At 47.3% G+C, this 18,322-nt stretch overlaps 1 protein-coding gene across 3 annotated transcripts in view; it reads left to right on the top strand.

Annotated features, from left to right (window-relative positions):
* Window positions 1–18,322, top strand: part of LOC139413576 (inositol 1,4,5-trisphosphate-gated calcium channel ITPR1-like) — a 167,245-nt gene that overhangs the window by 121,505 nt on the left and 27,418 nt on the right. For all 3 annotated transcript variants that reach the window (XM_071161094.1, XM_071161093.1, XM_071161095.1), the window contains 7 exons: window positions 1,989–2,189; window positions 2,878–2,988; window positions 3,441–3,536; window positions 5,471–5,614; window positions 5,806–5,913; window positions 10,862–11,054; window positions 16,129–16,251. In XM_071161094.1, coding sequence (XP_071017195.1) covers window positions 1,989–2,189; window positions 2,878–2,988; window positions 3,441–3,536; window positions 5,471–5,614; window positions 5,806–5,913; window positions 10,862–11,054; window positions 16,129–16,251 — 976 coding nt within the window. The remainder of the gene's footprint in view (window positions 1–1,988; window positions 2,190–2,877; window positions 2,989–3,440; window positions 3,537–5,470; window positions 5,615–5,805; window positions 5,914–10,861; window positions 11,055–16,128; window positions 16,252–18,322) is intronic.

Genomic DNA, 18,322 nt, shown 5'->3' with positions numbered 1-18,322 from the left:
TGGGCAGGCTTTTCATCCAAAATGTCAAATGCTGCCGCCTACCCTAGAGAAGTTAACTACACATGGTTGATGATATTACTAGTTTAACTAGCTTGTCCTGCGTTGCATATAATCAATGCGGTGCCTGTTAATTTATCATTGAATCACAGCCTTCTTCGCCAAACAGGTGATGATTTAACAAGCGCAATTGTGATGTACCTAACCATAAACATCAATGCTTTTCTTAAAATCAGTACACAAGTATATTTTTTTAAAACCTGCATATTTAATTAAAATAAATTCATGTTAGCAGGCAATATTAACTAGGGAAATTGTGTCACTGCTCTTGCGTTCTGTGCATGCAGGGGATATGCAACCGTTTGGGCCGCCTGGCTCGTTGCGAACTGTGTGAAGGCCATTTCTTCCTAACAAAGACCATAATTAATTTGCCAGAATTTCACATAATTATGACATAACATTGAAGGTTGTGCAATGTAACAGAAATATTTAGACTTAGGGATGCCACCCGTCGATAAAATACGGAACGGTTCCGTATTTCACTGAAAGAATAAACATTTTGTTTTCGAAATTATAGTTTCCGGATTTGACCATATTAATGACCTAAGGCTCGTATTTCTGTGTGTTTATTATAATTAAGTCTATGATTTGATATTTGATAGAGCAGTCTGACTGAGCGGTGGTAGGCAGCAGCAGGCTCGTAAGCATTCATTCAAACAGCACTTTCCTGCGTTTGCCAGGAGCTCTTCGCAATGCTTGAAGCACAGCGCTGTTTATGACTTCAAGCCTATCAACTCCCGGGATTAGGCTGGTAATACTATAGTGCCTATAAGAACATCCAATAGTCAAAGGTAAATGAAATACAAATGGTATAGAGAGAAATCGTCCTATAATTCCTATGATTACTCCATCCTAAAACTTCTTAACTGGGAATATTGAAGACTCATGTTAAAAGGTACCACCAGCTTTCATATTATTTCTCATGTTCTGAGCAAGAAACTTAAACGTTTGCTTTTTTACATGGCACATATTGCACTTTTACTTTATTCTCCAACACTTTGTTTTTGCATTATTTAAACCGAATTGAACATGTTTCATTATTTATTTGAGACTAAATTGATTTTATTTATGTATTATATTAAGTTAAAATAAGTGTTTATTCAGTATTGTTGTAATTGTCATTAATACAAATACGGGTATATATATAGAAATCAGCCGATTTAATCGGTATCGTCTTTTTTTGGTCCTCCAATAATCGGTATTTGTATCAGCGTTGAAAAATCATAATCGGTCGACCTCTAAGTCTGTGTGGGCTGCTGCTGTGTATTCACTGTCTGAACTGATATGCGTCGTCTCCCATGGGCCAAAGGTGGTGGGAGGATCATCAGGAGTAATGAGATAGATGGTTATATTCAGTGAAGGCCTGGCTATCACGTCTCTGATCTAACAGTTAACTCAACACAATGGTCCTGATTACCCAGTGACTCATGCACAGATGTTCTCTGTGGACTCTAAGGAGTCAGGGTCACCCTGTCCTCATTTTCATGTTACCTGAAACCCTTTTCAGTTCAGAGTCACACTTTCAATGCATATTTCCCTTTCAATATTTGCCTTTCGGCTCCTGAGTGGCGCAGCGGTCTAAGGCACTGCATCTCAGTGCAAGAGGCATCACTGCAGTCCCTGGTTTGAATCCAGGCTGCATCACATTTGGATTGGGCCGTGATTTGGAGTCCCATAGGGCGGCGTAAAATTGGCCCAGCGTCGTCCGGGTTTGGCCGGGGTAGGCCGTCATTGTAAATGAGAATTTGTTCTTAACTGACTTGCCTAGTTACATAAAGGTTAAATAAATAAAAATGAAAAATGCAATACACAATGTCAAGTGGGATTGTTTTCCTGTGAAGTAGAACATAGTGTGTATAAAATATATTGACTTTGCATTCTCTTGTTTCCTGCCCTTTCCATTCCCTCACACTTGCCTCGTTCCTCTCCAGAACTTCCTTCGGTGTCAGAACAACAAGAACAACTATAACCTGGTGTGTGAGACGCTGCAGTTCCTGGACTGTATCTGTGGCAGCACCACAGGAGGCCTGGGGCTACTAGGACTCTACATCAATGAGAAGAACGTGGCTCTCATCAACCAGACAGTAGAGAGCTTGACAGAGTACTGCCAGGGACCCTGCCATGAGAACCAGGTACTGAGATGTGTCTTTGCCTTTAGAACTACTACTAGCTAACTGCCCTTGTCATTTGAACTAATTAGCTATGGGCTTTTGTCATGTTCTCATTAGAACTACAAGCAGATAGTGTGGGTCCATCCCATAAGACAGGGATCATCAACTAGATTCAGCCGCGGGCCGATCTTTTTCTTGAGTGTATGGTTCGGGGGACGGAACATAATTTCAAATGATTTGTAGACTGTAAATTGACCGCAAGAAGCCCAAAAATATATAATATTTGACTAAACATCATAAGTTCAAACGTTGCTTACATTTGTATATGATCACTTGTCTATTATGCTTGGAAATTCTTGGGAACAGATTTCCCCAAATAAAATCACTTGGAGCTGATTTCCTGGTGTTCTTAGTTTTTTTTCTGTCCAACAATAAAAAATATTTTGCTCAGAAAACTTGGGGGTGAAATAAAACCACCTTCGGCCCACGGGCCGCCAGTTGGAGAACCCTGCCATAAGAACTAGCTACAAGCACATGTGCATACCATAGGAACCAGTTATGGACTCCTGTCCTGGGTCCATTTCCATCCATACTACTTCTACTGTCATTGGGTGGATTGAGAGGGTCCTGACATGCATAGTTCTTGATCTAGTGTTGTCCTCCTCAGTGTCTTTTTAGAAAATTGACCCAAGTTCTTGTTTCCTTGCAGAACTGTATAGCCACCCATGAGTCCAACGGCATTGACATCATCATCGCTCTGATCCTGAATGACATCAACCCGCTGGGGAAGAAGAGGATGGACCTGGTGCTGGAACTCAAGGTGAGGCCTCCTTCTTATTAGGTCTGCGTCTGAAATTGAATCTTATTCTCTATGTAGAGCTGTACTTTTGACCAGATTAGTGTACAATATAGGGAATAGGGTGCCATTTTGGAAGCAGCCTGGGTCTCCACACTAGGCCTACTGTACTAGTAGTAAAGCAACTTTACCCTGTACTCTAATAACTACTAAACCCCGGGTGGAACTTAAAAACAGTGTGCTGCTGCTTTTGAAATCTGGACAACTCATTAATCTCTCCTAAACTAGCACCTTAGGTGCCAAAGCAAATATCTGCAGAGTGCATTTCCCCCCTAAGCCTTTTTGGATTCTGTCTGTTTTATTTGGAAGGAGGAACAGAAACATCTCAAAGGATTTGATCTTTAACTTTAGACGTATCTCATTACAAGGGCATAATGGTTTAATATCATGGAAACGTATTTCTCCCTTTCTCTCAGAACAATGCCTCCAAGCTGTTGCTGGCTATCATGGAGAGTCGCCATGACAGTGAGAACGCTGAGAGAATCCTGTACAACATGAGGCCGAAGGAGCTGGTGAGCCTCGTGTCCCTACAAAACTCTACGTGTCCATACTAGTCCCCACAAATCCCCTTTTATTCCCAGACGTCCCCATTCATCTGAAAAAGTAATCATTCATCCCCCCCACTGAACAAAAATATAAACACAACATGTAAAGTGTTGGTTCCATGTTTCATGAGCTGCAATATAAAATCCTATACATAGGGCCTCCCGAGTGGAGCAGTGGTCTAAGGCGTCACTACAGACCCTGGTGCACAATTGACCCTGCGTCATCTGGGTTAGGGGGTTTTGGCCGGGGGGGCTTTACTTTACTACATCACGCTCTAGAGACTCCTTGTGGCGGGCTGGACGCATGCATACTGAATTCGGTTGTCAGTTGAACTGTGTTTCCTCAGACACATTGGTGCAGCTGGCTTCCGGGTTAAGCGAGCGGGGACGCATAACTTGACCTTTGCCTCCTGAGCCCATTGGGGAGTTGCAGCGATGAGACAAGATTGAAATTGGAGAGATAAGGGGGGTAAAATAATAATAGAAAATCCCATTTTCCAAACACACAAATTTGTTTACATCCCTCTTAGTGAGCATTTCTCCTTTTCCAAGATTATCCATCCACCTGACATGTGTGGCATATCAAGATTAAACAGCATGGCCATTACACAGGTTCACTTTGTGGTGGGGACAATTAAAGGTCTCTTTACAATGTGCAGTTTTGTCTCTAAACACAATGCCACAGATGTCTCAAGTTTTGAGGGAGCGTGCAAATGGAATGCTGACTGCAGGAATGCCCACCAGAGCTGTTGCCAGATAATTTAATGTTACCATAAGCCACCTCTGTCATTTTAGAGATTTTGACGGTACGTCCAACCGTCCTCACAACCGCAGACCACGTGTAACCCCGCCAGCCCAGGACATCCGGCTTCTTCACCTCCGGGATTGTCTGAGACCAGCCACCCGGACAGCAGATTAAACTGTGGGTTTACACAACCGAGGAAGTTCTGAACAAACTGTCAGAAACCGTCTCATCTGTGTGCTCGTCGTCCTCACCATGGACTTGACCTGACTGCAGTTTGGTGTTGTTACCCACTTCAGTGGGCAATTGCTCACCTTCGATGGCAACTGGGATGTTGGAGATGTGTGCTCTTCACAATTGAATCCCAGTTTCAACTGTACCAGGCAGATGGTAGACAGCGTGTATGGTGTCGTGTGGGCAAGCGGTTTGCTGATGACAACGGTGTGTACAGAGTGCCCAATAAGGGCGGTGGGGTAATGGTATTGGCAGGCAAAAGCTACGGACAACGAACACAATTGCATTTTATCGATGGCAATGCACAGAGATACCGTGTCTGGATCCCAAGGGCCCATTGTTTTGCCATTCATCCGTTTCAGCGTGATAATGCACGGCCCCATGTTGCAATGATCTGTACACAATTCCTGGAAGCTGAAAATGTCCCAGTTCTTCCATGGCCTGCATACTCACCAGACATGTCACCCATTGAGCATGTTTGGGATGCTCTGGATCGTCCTGTATGACAATATCACCAATATCCAGCAACTTCAAACAGCCATTGAAGTGGATTGGGACAACATTCCACGGGCCACAATCAAAAGCCTGATCAACTCTATGCAAAAGGAGATGTCACGCTGCATGAGGCAAATGGAGATCACACCAGATACTGACTGGTTTTCTGATCCACGCCCCTATGCTTTTTTTTTTAAGGTATCTGTGACCAACAGATGCATATCTGTATTCCCAGTCATGTGAAATCCATGGATTAGAGCCTAATGAATATATTTCAATTCACGGATTTCCTTATATGAACTGTAACACAGTAAAATCTTACAAGTTGCATTGATATTTTTGTGTAGTGTAGTTCTATCCTTCTGAGAAAGTCAGTGTTTCTGGTCAGGTATAAAGCAGGTAATGGTTTTGTGGGTGGTGTGATCCTCAGGTGGAGGTGATCAAGAAGGCCTACCTGCAGGGAGAGGTGGAGTTTGAGGATCCCGAAGAGGAGGATGATAGTGGGGAGGAAGAGGAGCATGATGCTGCATCCCCCAGGAACGTAGGCCACAACATCTACATCTTGGCCCACCAGGTAGTGTTCAGGGCCTAGTTGACCCCAATGACACATTTAGATACACATGTTTTTATGGATAACCAACCATTGGATACAACCATTTGAGGTATACAAGTACTCTCAGCAGAGTCAGATGCAGTCTCCTGTCTTATCTGCCATACTCCTCACGAGCGATTTTTCACCCCTTATTTGACCTTTGAACCCTGTAGTTGGCGCGCCACAACAAGGAGCTGCAGGTGATGCTGAAGCCAGGCGGGACCAACGGAGAGGGAGACGAGGCTCTGGAGTTCTACGCCAAACACACTGCTCAGATAGAGGTCAGTGACATCACACACATACACTCACACAGTTTACTAACTGTATATCTTTAATTGTCAGGAGAGCAGTGTTTCCCAATCCTGGTCCTGGGGACCAAAAGGGGTGCACATTAGTCTTGGGCAATATACTGTATCCCGGGGTATTTCGAAATATCATCAGTATGATTTTCCTTACCGTTTCCGATTTTCAATACCAGCCTCAAGGGAGTGCGTGTAACACCACACACGCCCAGTTAAGTATAACTATAAGAAATCTAAGATGTGTCATAAATTATATCCTTCTCAGGGCTCAAGCTATGCATTTGGTTTGCTAACTTGTTAGCTAAGAGAATAGATGTCAAGATCAAGCTTTTTGGTTACAGCAGAGACATTCAATCCCCTCTTGGATCAAGATCCCTGTTGCCTAAATTGTTTTGTGCATCAAAAATGTGTGTATGTGTGTTTGTTAATATGTACAGTGGGGAGAACAAGTATTTGATACACTGTCGATTTTGCAGGTTTTCCTACTTACAAAGCATGTAGAGGTCTGTAATTTTTATCATAGGTACACTTCAACTGTGAGAGACAGAATCTAAAACAAAAATCCAGAAAATCACATTGTATGATTTTTAAGTAATTAATTTGCATTTTATTGCATGACATAAGTATTTGATACATCAGAAAAGCAGAACTTAATATTTGGTACAGAAACCGTTGTTTGCAATTACAGAGATCATACGTTTCCTGTAGTTCTTGACCAGGTTTGCACACACTGCAGCAGGGATTTTGGCCCACTCCTCCACACAGACCTTCTCCAGATCCTTCAGGTTTCGGGGCTGTCGCTGGGCAATACGGACTTTCAGTTCCCTCCAAAGATTTTCTATTGGGTTCAGGTCTGGAGACTGGCTAGGTCACTCCAGGACCTTGAGATGCTTCTTACGGAGCCACTCCTTAGTTGCCCTGGCTGTGTGTTTCGGGTCATTGTCATGCTTGAAGACCCAGCCACGACCCATCTTCAATGCGCTTACTGAGGGAAGGAGGTTGTTGGCCAAGATCTCGCGGCCCCATCCATCCTCCCCTCAATACGGTGCAGTCGTCCTGTCCCCTTTGCAGAAAAGCATCCCCAAAGAATGATGTTTCCACCTCCATGCTTCACGGTTGGGATGGTGTCTTGGGGTTGTACTCATCCTTCTTCTTCCTCCAAACACGGCGAGTGGAGTTTAGACCAAAAAGCTATATTTTTGTCTCATCAGACCACATTACCTTCTCCTATTCCTCCTCTGGATCATCCAGATGGTCATTGGCAAACTTCAGATGGGCCTGGACATGCGCTGGTTTGAGCAGGGGGACCTTGCGTGCGCTGCAGGATTTTAATCCATGACGGTATAGTGTATTACTAATGGTTTTCTTTGAGACTGTGGTCCCAGCTCTCTTCAGGTCATTGACCAGGTCCTGCCGTGTAGTTCTGGGCTGACCCCTTCCTCATGATCATTGATGCCCCACGAGGTGAGATCTTGCATGGAGCCCCAGACCGAGGGTGATTGACCGTTATCTTGAACTTTTTCCATTTTCTAATAATTGCGCCAACAATTGTTGTCTTCTCACCAAGCTGCTTGCCTATTGTCCTGTAGCCCATCCCAGCTTTGTGCAGGTCTACAATTTTATCCCTGGTGTCCTTAAACAGCTCTCTGGTCTTGGCCATTGTGGAGAGGTTGGAGTCTGTTTGATTGAGTGTGTGGACAGGAGTCTTTTATACAGGTAACGAGTTCAAACAGGTGCAGTTAATACAGGTAATGAGTGGAGAACAGGTGGACTTCTTAAAGAAAAACTAACAGGTCTGGGAGAGCCGGAATTCTTACTGGTTGGTAGGTGATCAAATACTTATGTCATGCAATAAAATGCAAATTAATTACTTAAAAATCAGACAATGTGATTTTCTGGATTTCCGTCTCTCACTGTTGAAGTGTACCTATGATAAAAATTACAGACCTCTACATGCTTTGTAAGTAGGAAAACCTGCAAAATCGGCAGTGTATCAAATACTTGTTCTCCCCACTATGTATATACCGTTTGGAGTCGGAAGTTTACATACACCTTAGCCAAATACATTTAAACTCATTTTTTCACAATTCCTGACATTTAATCCTAGTAAAAATCCCAGTTTTAGGTCAGTTAGGATTGCCACTTTATTTTAAGAATGTGAAATGTCAGAATAATAGGGGAGAGATTGATTTATTTCAGCTTTTATTTCTTTCTTCACATTCCCAGTGGGTCAGAAGTTTCCATACACTCAATTAGTATTTGGTAGCATTGCCTTTAAATTGTTTAACTTGGGTCAAACGTTTCAGGTAGCCTTCCACAACAAGTTTGGTGATTTTTGGCCCATTCCTCCTGACAGAGCAGGTGTAACTGAGTCAGGTTTGTAGGCCTCCTTGCTCACACATGTTTTTTCAGTTCTGCCCACAAATGTTCTATGGGATTGAGGTCAGGGCTTTGTGATGGCCACTCCAATACCTCGACTTTGTTGTCCTTAAGCCATTTTGCCACAACTTTGGAAGTATGCTTGGGGTCATTGTCCATTTGGAAGACCCATTTGCGACCAAGCTTTAACTTCCTGACTGCTGTCTTGAGATGTTGCTTCAATATATCCATGTAATTTTCTTTCCTCATGATGCCATCTATTTTGTGAAGTGCACCAGTCTCTCCTGCAGAAAAGCACACCCACAACATGAGGCTGCCACCCCCGTGCTTCACGGTTGGGATGGTGTTCTTCGGCTTGCAAGCCTCCCCATTTTTCCTCCAAACATAACGATGGTCATTATGATCAAACAGTTCTATTTTCATTTCATCAGACCAGATAACATTTCTCCAAAAAGTATGATCTTCCCCATGTGCAGTTGCAAACCGTAGTCCGGCTTTTTATGGTGGTTTTGGAGCAGTGGATTCTTCCTTGCTGAGCGGTCTTTCAGGTTATGTTAAGATAGGACTCATTTTACTGTGGATATAAATAATTTTGTACCCGTTTCCTCCAGCATCTTCACAAGGTCATTTGCTATCGTTCTGGAATTGATTTGCACTTTTCACACCAAAGTACATTCATCTCTAGGAGACAGAACGTGTCTCCTTCCAGAGTGGTATGATGGCTGCGGGGTCCCATGGTGTTTATACTTGTGTACTGTTGTTTGTACAGATGAACGTGGTACCTTCAGGCGTTTGGAAATTGCTCTAAAGGATGAACCAGACTTGTGGAGGTCTACAATTTTTTTTCTGAGGTCTGCAGATTTCTTTTGATTTTCCGATGATGTCAAGCAAAGAGGCACTGAGTTTGAAGGTGGGCCTTGAAATAATCCACAGGTACACCTCCAACTGACTCATAATATCAATTAGCCTGTCAGAAGCTTCAAAGCCATGACATAATTTTCTGGAATTTTCCAAGCTGTTTAACTTCTTAGTGATCCTTTCGCTCACCAATCCCGTTAATGGGATTGATTTGACAACACCCAGTGAAATAGCAGCGCGCCAAATTCAAAAACAGAAATACTCATAATAATTCATAATCATACAAGTGTGATACATGGGTTTAAAGATGAACTTCTTGTTAATCCAGCCACAGTGTCAGATTTCAAAAAGGCTTTACGGCGAAAGCAAATCATGTTATCATCTGAGTACAGCACCCCATCAAACATACACATGAAAATCATAATTCAACCCGCCAGGCACAACACAAAAGTCAGAAAAAACATATAATGCATGCCTTACCTTTGAAGATATTTTTCTGTTGGCACTTCAATATGTCCATTAAACATCACAAATGGTCCTTTTGTTCGATAAATTCTGTCGTTATATATCCAAAATGTCAATTTATTTGGTGCGAATGATTCAGAAAATACACCGGTTCCAACTCGCGCAACATGACTACACATTATCTAATTAGTTGCCTGTAAACTTGATCCAAACATTTCAAACAACTTTCCTAATACAACTTTAGGTATTTTTAAACATAAATAATCTATCAAATTTAAGACGGAATAAACTGTGTTCAATACCGGAGGAAAACAAAGTGGAGTGAGCTTTCAGGTCACGCGCCTCAACCACAAAAGTACACTTCACTCGACCCTCGTTCTGAACAGGGCTACTTCTTAATTTCTCAAAGGAAAAACATCAACCAATTTCTAAATACTGTTGACATCTAGTGGAAGCGATAGGAACTGCAAGCAACTGCGATAGAATTCTAGATTCCCATTGAAAAGAGAGTGATCTCAATTTTTTTTTCCTGGATAGTTTGTCCTCGAGGTTTCGCCTGGCAAATAAGTTCTGTTACATACATCATTCAAACAGTTTTAGAAACTTCAGAGTGTTTTCTATCCAAATCTACTAATAATATGCATATCCTAGCTTCTGGGCCTGAGTAGCAGGCAGTTTACTTTGGGCACACCTTTCATCCGGATGTGAAAATGGTGCCCCCTAGCTAAACTTAGTGTATGTGAACTTCTGATCCACTGGAATTGTGATACAGTGAATTATAAGTGAAATAATCTCTCTGTAAACAATTGTTGGAAAAATGACTTGTGTCATGCACAAAGTAGATGTACTAACCGACTTACCAAAACTATAGTTTGTTAACAAGAAATTTGTGTATTGGTTAAAAAATGAGTTTTAATAACTCCAACCTAAGTGTTCAGACTTCAACTGTAGATAGATCGATGTGTGTTGTTATATGTGTGTGTTATTATAAAAACCTAAATGTTTTATAACATTTATAAATGTTATTATAAAAGCCTAAACACTGCCATAGAGCGATTTCAGTTCTTCTAAATCTGAGGCATAATGGAATGCTCCAAGCCTGGGGCTAAATTACACTGTCCATGCACCCTCGTGCTCCCCAACCTGGGGCCTAAGTGGCTGGTACACTCTATACCTATGGAGCTGAAAGTGACTGAGTGTGTTCCTGTGTGTGTCCTCCTCTCAGATCGTGCGTCATGACCGCACCATGGAGGAGATAGTGTTTCCTGTGCCCAACATCTGTGAGTTCCTGACCTGTGAGTCCAAACTGAGGGTGTATTACACCACAGAGAGGGACGAGCAGGGCAGCAAGATCAACGACTTCTTCCTCAGCGCTGAGAACCTCTTCAATGAGATGAACTGGCAGAAGAAACTACGAGGTAGCTACAGTAGCTCTTCAAAATGGCCTCTCAAGAGGGTTTTACAAATTGATATTCATCTACTTCCTCTAAAATGTTACTGCATTAACATGATGCAGTGTAAATAACAAATATAAAAGGTGTGTGTTATGCCAAAACTTCCTAGTGATCTAATGACGTGACCCAGAGGAGCTGAGAAAGGGTTTTAATGTTGCTGTCGCAGGGCTAGTGTTAATAGAGCCAGTATCATCCTAACTCTGTGTGTTTTGGCAGAGGTTAGTATTTCGTTATTACACCTCTTCTTTCCATTGTCAGTCTGTCAGTGGGCTGTAGGGGCTTTCCACTACATCTGAGCCGTGAAACAGTATGAATCACAACTGAGAGCACAGCGCACAGAGACAAGACATTTACAGTCTCACACACACACGCACACACCCATTGTGCATCCACAGAGACACATGCCCACACACTTCTCTGTCACTGTCAGACAGAGATAAAGAGAAAAGTCCCTCGTCTATTTTCTATTTTCCAATTAAACCAATCTAAAAAGCGACACAGAATAGCATATATAAACAGTGCCAGCATGCCAGATTGGCTGTCAGCTGTGGGGAGGGGAGAAGACAGCCAGCTTCAATAGAGGAAAGGTTACAGTGAGTTGTCTAAAGGTCGCTTTCCTCATGGGTGTCTAGTCCTTAACCAACATGAACAGCAGAGACATTCAACTCCCGCTGCCTTTGTGGTTCTTTCCTCCCAGCTTAAACTTCTAATAAAAACACATAGACTACTTTTTCTTCACTCAATTCTATAAATGTTACCTGTTAAAAGTGTAATATTCGTCCATTGAAATATTTTTATAATAGAATAAAGTTATGTGCTTTAATACCGAGCCTTTCTATTATTGCACACTTTCAGTACGAGGTACTGATACTCTGTATCACACAGCTTCACACACCACTGCCCTCCAGCTATGAGTACTGCAGGATATACTGAGCCTGCTGTGAAGTATCATACCAAATAAGGAAATGTCCAATAGATTTGCTGTTATTGGTAAAATGTGTAATGTCAAGTTTATTTCCCATTCTCTTTTAAAATGTTTGTTCTCTTTCTCTCTCTCTCACTCTCTCTCCCCTCTCCCTACCCCTTCCCTCTCTCTCTCTCTCCCCTCTCTCCCCCTCCCTCCCTCTCTCTCTCTCTCTCTCTCTCTCTCTCTCTCTCTCTCTCTCTCTCCCCCTCTCGCTACCCCTTCCCTCCCTCCCTCCCTCCCCCCTCTCTCCCCCCTCTCCCCTCTCTCCCCCCTCTCCCTACCCTTCCCTCCCTCTCTCTCTCTCTCACCCCTCTCCCTACCCCTTCCCTCCCTCTCTCTCTCTCTCTCTCTCTCCCCCTCTCCCTACCCCTTCCCCCTCTCTCTCCCCCCTCTCCCTACCCCTTCCCCCTCTCTCTCCCCCCTCTCCCTACCCCTTCTCTCCCTCCCTCTCTCTCTCCGCCTCTCCCTACCCCTTCCCTCTCTCTCCCCATCTCTCTCTCTCCCCCTCTCCCTACCCTTCTCTTTCTCTCCCCCCCCTCTACCTACCCCTTCCCTCCCTCCCTCTCTCCCTCTCCCACCTCTCCCTACCCCTTCCCTCTCTCTCTCTCCCCCTCTCCCTACCCCTTCCCTCTCTCTCTCTCCCCTCTCCCTACCCCGTCCCTCTCTCTCTCTCCCCCCTCCCTACCCCGTCCCTCTCTCTCTCTCCCCCCTACCCCTTCCCTCACTCTCTCTCCCCCCTACCCCTTCCCTCTCTCTCTCTCCCCCTACCCCTTCCCCCTCTCTCTCTCCCCACTACCCCTTCCCTCTCTCTCTCTCCCTAACCCTTCCCTCCCTCCCTCTCTCTCTCCCCCCTCTCCCTACCCCTTCCCTCTCTCTCTCCCCTCTCCTTACCCCTTCCCTCTCTCTCTCTCTCTCCCCCCTCTCCCTACCCCTTCCCTCTCTCTCTCTCTCTCCCCCTCTCCCTACCCCATCCCTCTCTCTCCCTCCCCCCTACCCCTTCCCTCTCTCTCTCTCCCCCCTACCCCTTCCCTCTCTCTCTCTCTCCCCCTACCCCTTCCCTCTCTCTCTCTCCCCCCTACCCCTTCCCTCTCTCTCTCCCCCCTCTCCCTACCCCTTCCCCCTCTCCCTACCCCTTCCCCCTCTCTCTCTCTCTCCCCCCTCTACCTACCCCTCCCCCTCTCTCTCTCTCACCCCTACCCCTTCCCCCCCTCTCTCTCGCTCTCTCTCTTCCTCCTCTCCCTACCCCTTCCCCCTCTCCCTACCCCTTCCCCCTCTCTCTCTCTCTCCCCCCTCTCCCTACTCCTCCCCCTCTCTCTCCCCCCCCCTCTCCCTACCCCTTCCCCCCCCTCTCTCTCTCCCTCCTCTCCCTACCCTTCTCTCTCTCTCTCTCCCCCCTACCCCTCCCCTCTCTCTCTCTCTCCCCCCTACCCCTTCCCTCCCTCTCTCTCTCCCCCCTCTCCCTACCCCTTCCCTCTCTCTCTCCCTCTCTCTCTCCCCCTCTCCCTACCCCTGCCCACCCTCCCTCTCTCTCTCTCCCCCCTCTCCCTACCCCTTCCCTCTCTCTCTCTCTCTCTCCCCCTCCCTCCCTCTCTCTCTCTCTCTCTCTCTCTCTCCCCCTCTCGCTACCCCTTCCCTCCCTCCCTCCCTCCCCCCTCTCTCCCCCCTCTCCCTACCCCTTCCCACCCTCCCTCTCTCTCTCTCCCCCCTCTCCCTACCCCTTCCCTCTCTCTCTCTCTCTCTCCCCCTCCCTCCCTCTCTCTCTCTCTCTCTCTCTCTCTCTCTCCCCCTCTCGCTACCCCTTCCCTCCCTCCCTCCCTCCCCCCTCTCTCCCCCCTCTCCCTACCCCTTCCTTCCCTCTCTCTCTCTCTCCCCCTCTCCCTACCCCTTCCCTCCTTCCCTCTCTCTCTCTCCGCCTCTCCCTACCCCTTCCCTCTCTCTCCCCATCTCTCTCTCTCCCCCTCTCCCTACCCTTCTCTTTCTCTCTCCCCCCTCTACCTACCCCTTCCCTCCCTCCCTCTCTCCCTCTCCCACCTCTCCCTACCCCTTCCCTCTCTCTCTCTCCCCCCTCTCCCTACCCCTTCCCTCTCTCTCTCTCCCCTCTCCCTACCCCGTCCCTCTCTCTCTCTCCCCCTCCCTACCCCGTCCCTCTCTCTCTCTCCCCCCTAACCCTTCCCTCACTCTCTCTCCCCCCTACCCCTTCCCTCTCTCTCTCTCCCCCTACCCCTTCCCCCTCTCTCTCTCCCCACTACCCCTTCCCTCTCTCTCCCTAACCCTTCCCTCCCTCCCTCTCTCTCTCCCCCCTCTCCCTACCCCTTCCCTCTCTCTCTCCCCCCTCTCCTTACCCCTTCCCTCTCTCTCTCTCTCTCCCCCCTCTCCCTACCCCTTCCCTCTCTCTCTCCCCCCTCTCCTTACCCCTTCCCTCTCTCTCTCTCTCTCCCCCTCTCCCTACCCCTTCCCTCTCTCTCTCTCCCCCCTCTCCCTACCCCATCCCTCTCTCTCCCTCCCCCCTACCCCTTCCCTCTCTCTCTCTCCCCCCTACCCCTTCCCTCTCTCTCTCTCTCCCCCTACCCCTTCCTTCTCTCTCTCTCCCCCCTACCCCTTCCCTCTCTCTCTCCCCCTCTCCCTACCCCTTCCCCCTCTCCCTACCCCTTCCCCCTCTCTCTCTCTCCCCCCTCTACCTACCCCTCCCCCCCTCTCTCTCTCTCACCCCTCTCCCTACCCCTTCCCCCCCTCTCTCTCGCTCTCTCTCTTCCTCCTCTCCCTACCCCTTCCCCCTCTCTCTCTCTCTCCCCCCTCTCCCTACCCCTCCCCCTCTCTCTCTCCCCCCCTCTCCCTACCCCTCCCCCCTCTCTCTCTCTCCCTCCTCTCCCTACCCCTTCTCTCTCTCTCTCTCCCCCCTACCCCTTCCCTCTCTCTCTCTCTCCCCCCTACCCCTTCCCTCCCTCTCTCTCTCCCCCCTCTCCCTACCCCTTCCCTCTCTCTCTCCCTCTCTCTCTCCCCCTCTCCCTACCCCTTCCCACCCTCCCTCTCTCTCTCTCCCCCCTCTCCCTACCCCTTCCCTCTCTCTCTCTCTCTCTCCCCTCCCTCCCTCTCTCTCTCTCTCTCTCTCCCCCTCTCGCTACCCCTTCCCTCCCTCCCTCCCTCCCCCCTCTCTCCCCCTCTCCCTACCCCTTCCTTCCCTCTCTCTCTCTCTCCCCCTCTCCCTACCCCTTCCCTCCCTCCCTCTCTCTCTATCTCTCTCCCCCTCTCGCTACCCCTTCCCTCACTCCCCCCCTCTCTCTACCCCTTCCCTCACCCCCCCTCTCTCTACCCCTTCCCCCCCCCTCTCTCTCTCTCCCTCCTCTCCCTACCCCTTCTCTCTCTCTCTCCCTCCTCTCCCTACCCCTTCTCTCTCTCTCTCTCTCTCTCCCCCCTACCCCTTCCCTATCTCTCTCTCTCCCCCTACCCCTTCCCTCCCTCTCTCTCCCCCCTCTCCCTACCCCTTCCCTCTCTCTCTCCCTCTCTCTCTCCCCCTCTCCCTACCCCTTCCCTCCCTCCCTCTCTCTCTCTCCCCCTCTCCCTACCCCTTCCTTCCCTCTCTCTCTCTCTCTCCCCCTCCCTCCCTCTCTCTCTCTCTCTCTCCCCCTCTCGCTACCCCTTCCCTCCCTCCCTCCCCCCTCTCCCCCCTCTCCCTACCCCTTCCTTCCCTCTCTCTCTCTCTCCCCCTCTCCCTACCCCTTCCCTCCCTCCCTCTCTCTCTCTCTCTCTCTCCCCCTCTCGCTACCCCTTCCCTCACTCCCCCCCTCTCCCTACCCCTTCCCTCCCTCTCTCTCTCCCCTCTCCCTTCCCTCCCTCTCTCTCCCTACCCCTTCCCCCTCTCTCTCTCTCTCTCTCTCTCTCTCTCTCCCCCCTCTCCATACCCCTTCCTTCCCTCTCTCTCTCTCTCTCTCTCTCCCCTCTCTCCCTACCCCTTCCCTCTCTCTCTCTCTCTCTCTCTCTCTCTCTCTCTCTCTCTCTCTCGCTCTCCCCTCTCTCCCTACCCCTTCCCTCTCTCTCTCCCCTCTCCCTACCCCTTCCCTCTCTCTCCTCTAGCCCAGCCTATGTTGTACTGGTGTTCCAGAAACATGTCATTCTGGAGTAACATCTCCTTCAACCTGGCCGTCCTCATGAACCTGATGGTGGCCTTCTTCTATCCCCTGGAAGGGTTGCGTGAAGGTCAGTCACGGGCCAGCAACCTTCAAGCTTTCACCTTTAACCCCTCCCAAAGCCTTGACCCCTTGATTGTCAAGCCACAGTCAAAACTAACCCTGGACATCAGGGTATTTCATTCATTTTGAAAGTTAGAACTTGGGTTCAAGCTGTAGCTATGTCCTTTTCAATCTGATTGTGCTATTCATTCATTCTGTCTATGCAGGTAGTGTTTGTTTAAGAAAACCGTTGTCTACATGTATCTGGTCACTAGGGACGTCATATCAATACTCAGACTCTTCCCTGTATATGAAGGAGTTTTAAGAGATTTCAGGTTTTCGCTGTTTCCATTCTGGATTCTTTCATGTGTGTTGATGCCATGGTATGTTTATGTGGGCGCTACGGCCCGGCTCTGTTCCCTTCAGAGCCATCAAGCATGTTTGTATATCCCTTTGAAGTGCTGGTGTAGAACATCGGGTCAGAGGATGGTTGTGTGAGTCGCACACACAACACTGAGGGCTGAAAACAGGAAGAACAGAGGACGGCTCAAGTCTCTGTGATGTGATCCGGGCCAGTTGCACTGTATCACAAAGACTTCTACATGTATCTCAGTGCAACTGGATGGCTGCAATATTTTTCTCTCTTTTGTGCGTTTTATAGGTGTTCCTCTACTTTTGCATTATAGAACATTATGAGTGCACAATAACTGTGGAGCATTTTGTTAAAATAATTGACGATGGACTGATGTGTTTATATTACACTGTGTTCTACACAGTTCTGTTTATAGAGGCTTATTTAGGTAACACAGTATTTCCTTAATTATGCAACACAAATGGTACTCACACTCAAGTTAAATGTATTGTATAATTTCGTATGGGGGGAAATTGTATCTGTGTAAACACAGGACAATAATATTATTAGCAATGAGTATTTCAATGTGAGGGATTGACGCTATACATATACAATTTTGCCATATGCTAACTTCATTACCTCTTCACAAGTGTAGATATTTCCAAACAGTGCAGCAGTAAGTATAGGTACCGGGCATACCCATCTCTGTGTTTTAGAAGGTCAAATATTCCCTTTAAGACATTTTGGGCTCTGGGAAGTGAAACAAAATCCTTTGCTTGGCCTTCCCTTCCCAAACTCCCCCTGACCCAGTGAGCTCTGTCTTTCACTTCTTCCTCTGACCTATTGACCTCTGATCTCAGGTCACCTGACTGGGATCAGGATCATAGGCTAAAAATCTCTCCTCTGTCTCTGGTTTTCTTTCTTTCTCTCTCTCAAAAACTAGAGATGTTATCATGTGGAAAAGTAATCCTCATCAACCCCATTTCAATGTACATGAATGCTATTATACACAGTCACACTAACTACTGTAACTGAGTGGAGCAGCATGGCTGTGGATGAGGCCTCTTCTGTAGACTACACCAGTAATATAGCACTGTACAGTTCAGCCCAGTGTGTGTGTGTTTCCCGCCCAACAGGACATTAGAGCTGTGTGAAGGGGGGGTGAGATGATCACGTGAGGCCCCACATACCTTTGGCCTGGTTCAGCAATTCTGTTTATTGCTTTATTACTCAGGGCCTCCACCCCCCACCCCCCCGCCCGCTCTGGAATGAGGGATAGAAATTAGATAAGAGTGCTCAAACTAGATCAGTGTGTGCCGCTGCCTGCCTGTTGACAAGTAGGAGCTTATGTCACTCAGGACCCCACACACCTAGCCTGACACAACACATACAGTACATTCGCCTGCAGACACTATACATTAATCTCTTATCACACATTCAGTACATGCACACACAAACTTTCACATCATGCCTGTATTTCTCTGTCCGCCCCCCAACACACACACACCACCAGCAGTGCATGCAGACCCCAGACAGTCAGGCTATTCCTCATTAATCTTTCAGCAGAGTATTTTTAAAGATGGCAGTAGTTATGTAAGTGTCACCTGTCATGTGACCTCTACAGGGACCAGAAATAAGGGGGGATTACTGTCCTCTCTCTCTCTCGCTTTCTCTCTCTTTGTTTCTTCCCTAGTTCTACCCCCCCGCCTCCCATTTCTTCCTGCCCCCCCCCCCCCTAGCACATGCC

This window comes from Oncorhynchus clarkii, chromosome 7 (genome assembly GCF_045791955.1).
Source record: "Oncorhynchus clarkii lewisi isolate Uvic-CL-2024 chromosome 7, UVic_Ocla_1.0, whole genome shotgun sequence".
Lineage (NCBI taxonomy): Eukaryota > Metazoa > Chordata > Actinopteri > Salmoniformes > Salmonidae > Oncorhynchus > Oncorhynchus clarkii.
Note: the sequence above shows the minus strand (reverse complement) of the source record. Positions and strands in the feature narration are given on the sequence as shown.